Source organism: Lactuca virosa, chromosome 6 (genome assembly GCF_052849685.1).
Source record: "Lactuca virosa cultivar CGN04683 chromosome 6, Lactuca_virosa_CGN04683_v6, whole genome shotgun sequence".
Taxonomy (NCBI): domain Eukaryota; kingdom Viridiplantae; phylum Streptophyta; class Magnoliopsida; order Asterales; family Asteraceae; genus Lactuca; species Lactuca virosa.
The window spans coordinates 79,289,197-79,290,238 of NC_136431.1; the positions used below are offsets into that span (position 1 = coordinate 79,289,197).

Sequence of the window (1,042 nt, forward strand, 5' to 3'; positions counted from 1 at the left end):
CTCACGGCATAAGAAGCTAAGGAGGCACCTGACATCATAGTCGGTAAGTTTCTAGTAAACTCCATGTCTGCTTTAGTATTATTCGATTCATGAGCAAGTCATTCTTTTGTATCGCTTAAATTTGGAAAAAGCTTTGATAATACCATAGGAGATTTAGGTCATCCTCTAAGAGTAGAAATAGATGATGATCGAACCATTAAGGCATCAAAGGTTTACCGTAGTTGTACCTTAAGAATATATAATGATAGTTTCCCGATAAATCTTATCCCCATCCTGATGCGCGAAATGAGTGTAATAGTAGGAATGGACTGGTTGGACCAATTCGAAGCCCTAATAGATTGTAGGCGAAAAGTGGTAAGCGTTCAGACTCCAAGTGGGGGAGAACTAACCATCCGGAGCGAGGGCTCAAAGAGTGGTTCAACGTTTTGTTCCGCTGAAAGGATCAGTAAATACCTACAACATGATTGTGAGGGATTTTTGGCATACGTGATCGAAACTCGAGAGGAGAAGAAGGAAACCATTTTGGAAGTACCAGTAGTTTATGAATTCCCTGATGTGTTTCCTGAAGACTTACTTGGTGTGCCTCCAGAACGTCATGTAGAATTTAGGATCGAATTAGTTCTTGATACGACACTTGTAGCCAAGGCAACTTATCGTCTCACACCCCTAGAGATGCAAGAATTGTCTAATCAGCTTCAAGAGTTGATGGACAAGGGATTCATTCAACCTAGTAGTTCTTTGTACGGAGCACCGATTTTGTTTGTTAAAAGAAGGATGGGTTACACAAAATGTGCATCGACTACGGAGAACTTGACAAACTCACATTAAAGAATCATTACCCATTGCCAAGGATTGACGACTTGTTCGATCATATCCAAGGAGCATTGTAGTTTTACAAGATAGATCTACGTTCCGGATACCACCAGATGAGATTAAGAGAAGAAGATATACCAAAGACAGACTTTAGAACTCGGTATGGCCACTATGAGTTTGTAGTGATGCCTTCCGGGCTCACTAATGCACCAGTCGCATTCATGGACTT

The 1,042-nt window shown here is 41.1% G+C and overlaps 1 protein-coding gene across 1 annotated transcript; it reads left to right on the forward strand.

The window, feature by feature from the left end:
• The first annotated feature begins 285 nt into the window (after positions 1-285).
• LOC145121683 (uncharacterized) lies at positions 286-828 on the forward strand. The gene has a single exon (XM_079057395.1). The coding sequence runs from the start codon at positions 286-288 to the stop codon at positions 826-828; it is 543 nt and encodes a 180-aa protein (XP_078913521.1).
• The last annotated feature ends 214 nt before the right edge of the window (positions 829-1,042 follow it).

Coding starts and splice junctions, on each gene's coding strand:
- LOC145121683 (XM_079057395.1), top strand. CDS start 286: ATGAGTGTAATAGTAGGAATGGACTGGTTGGACCAATTCGAAGCCCTA.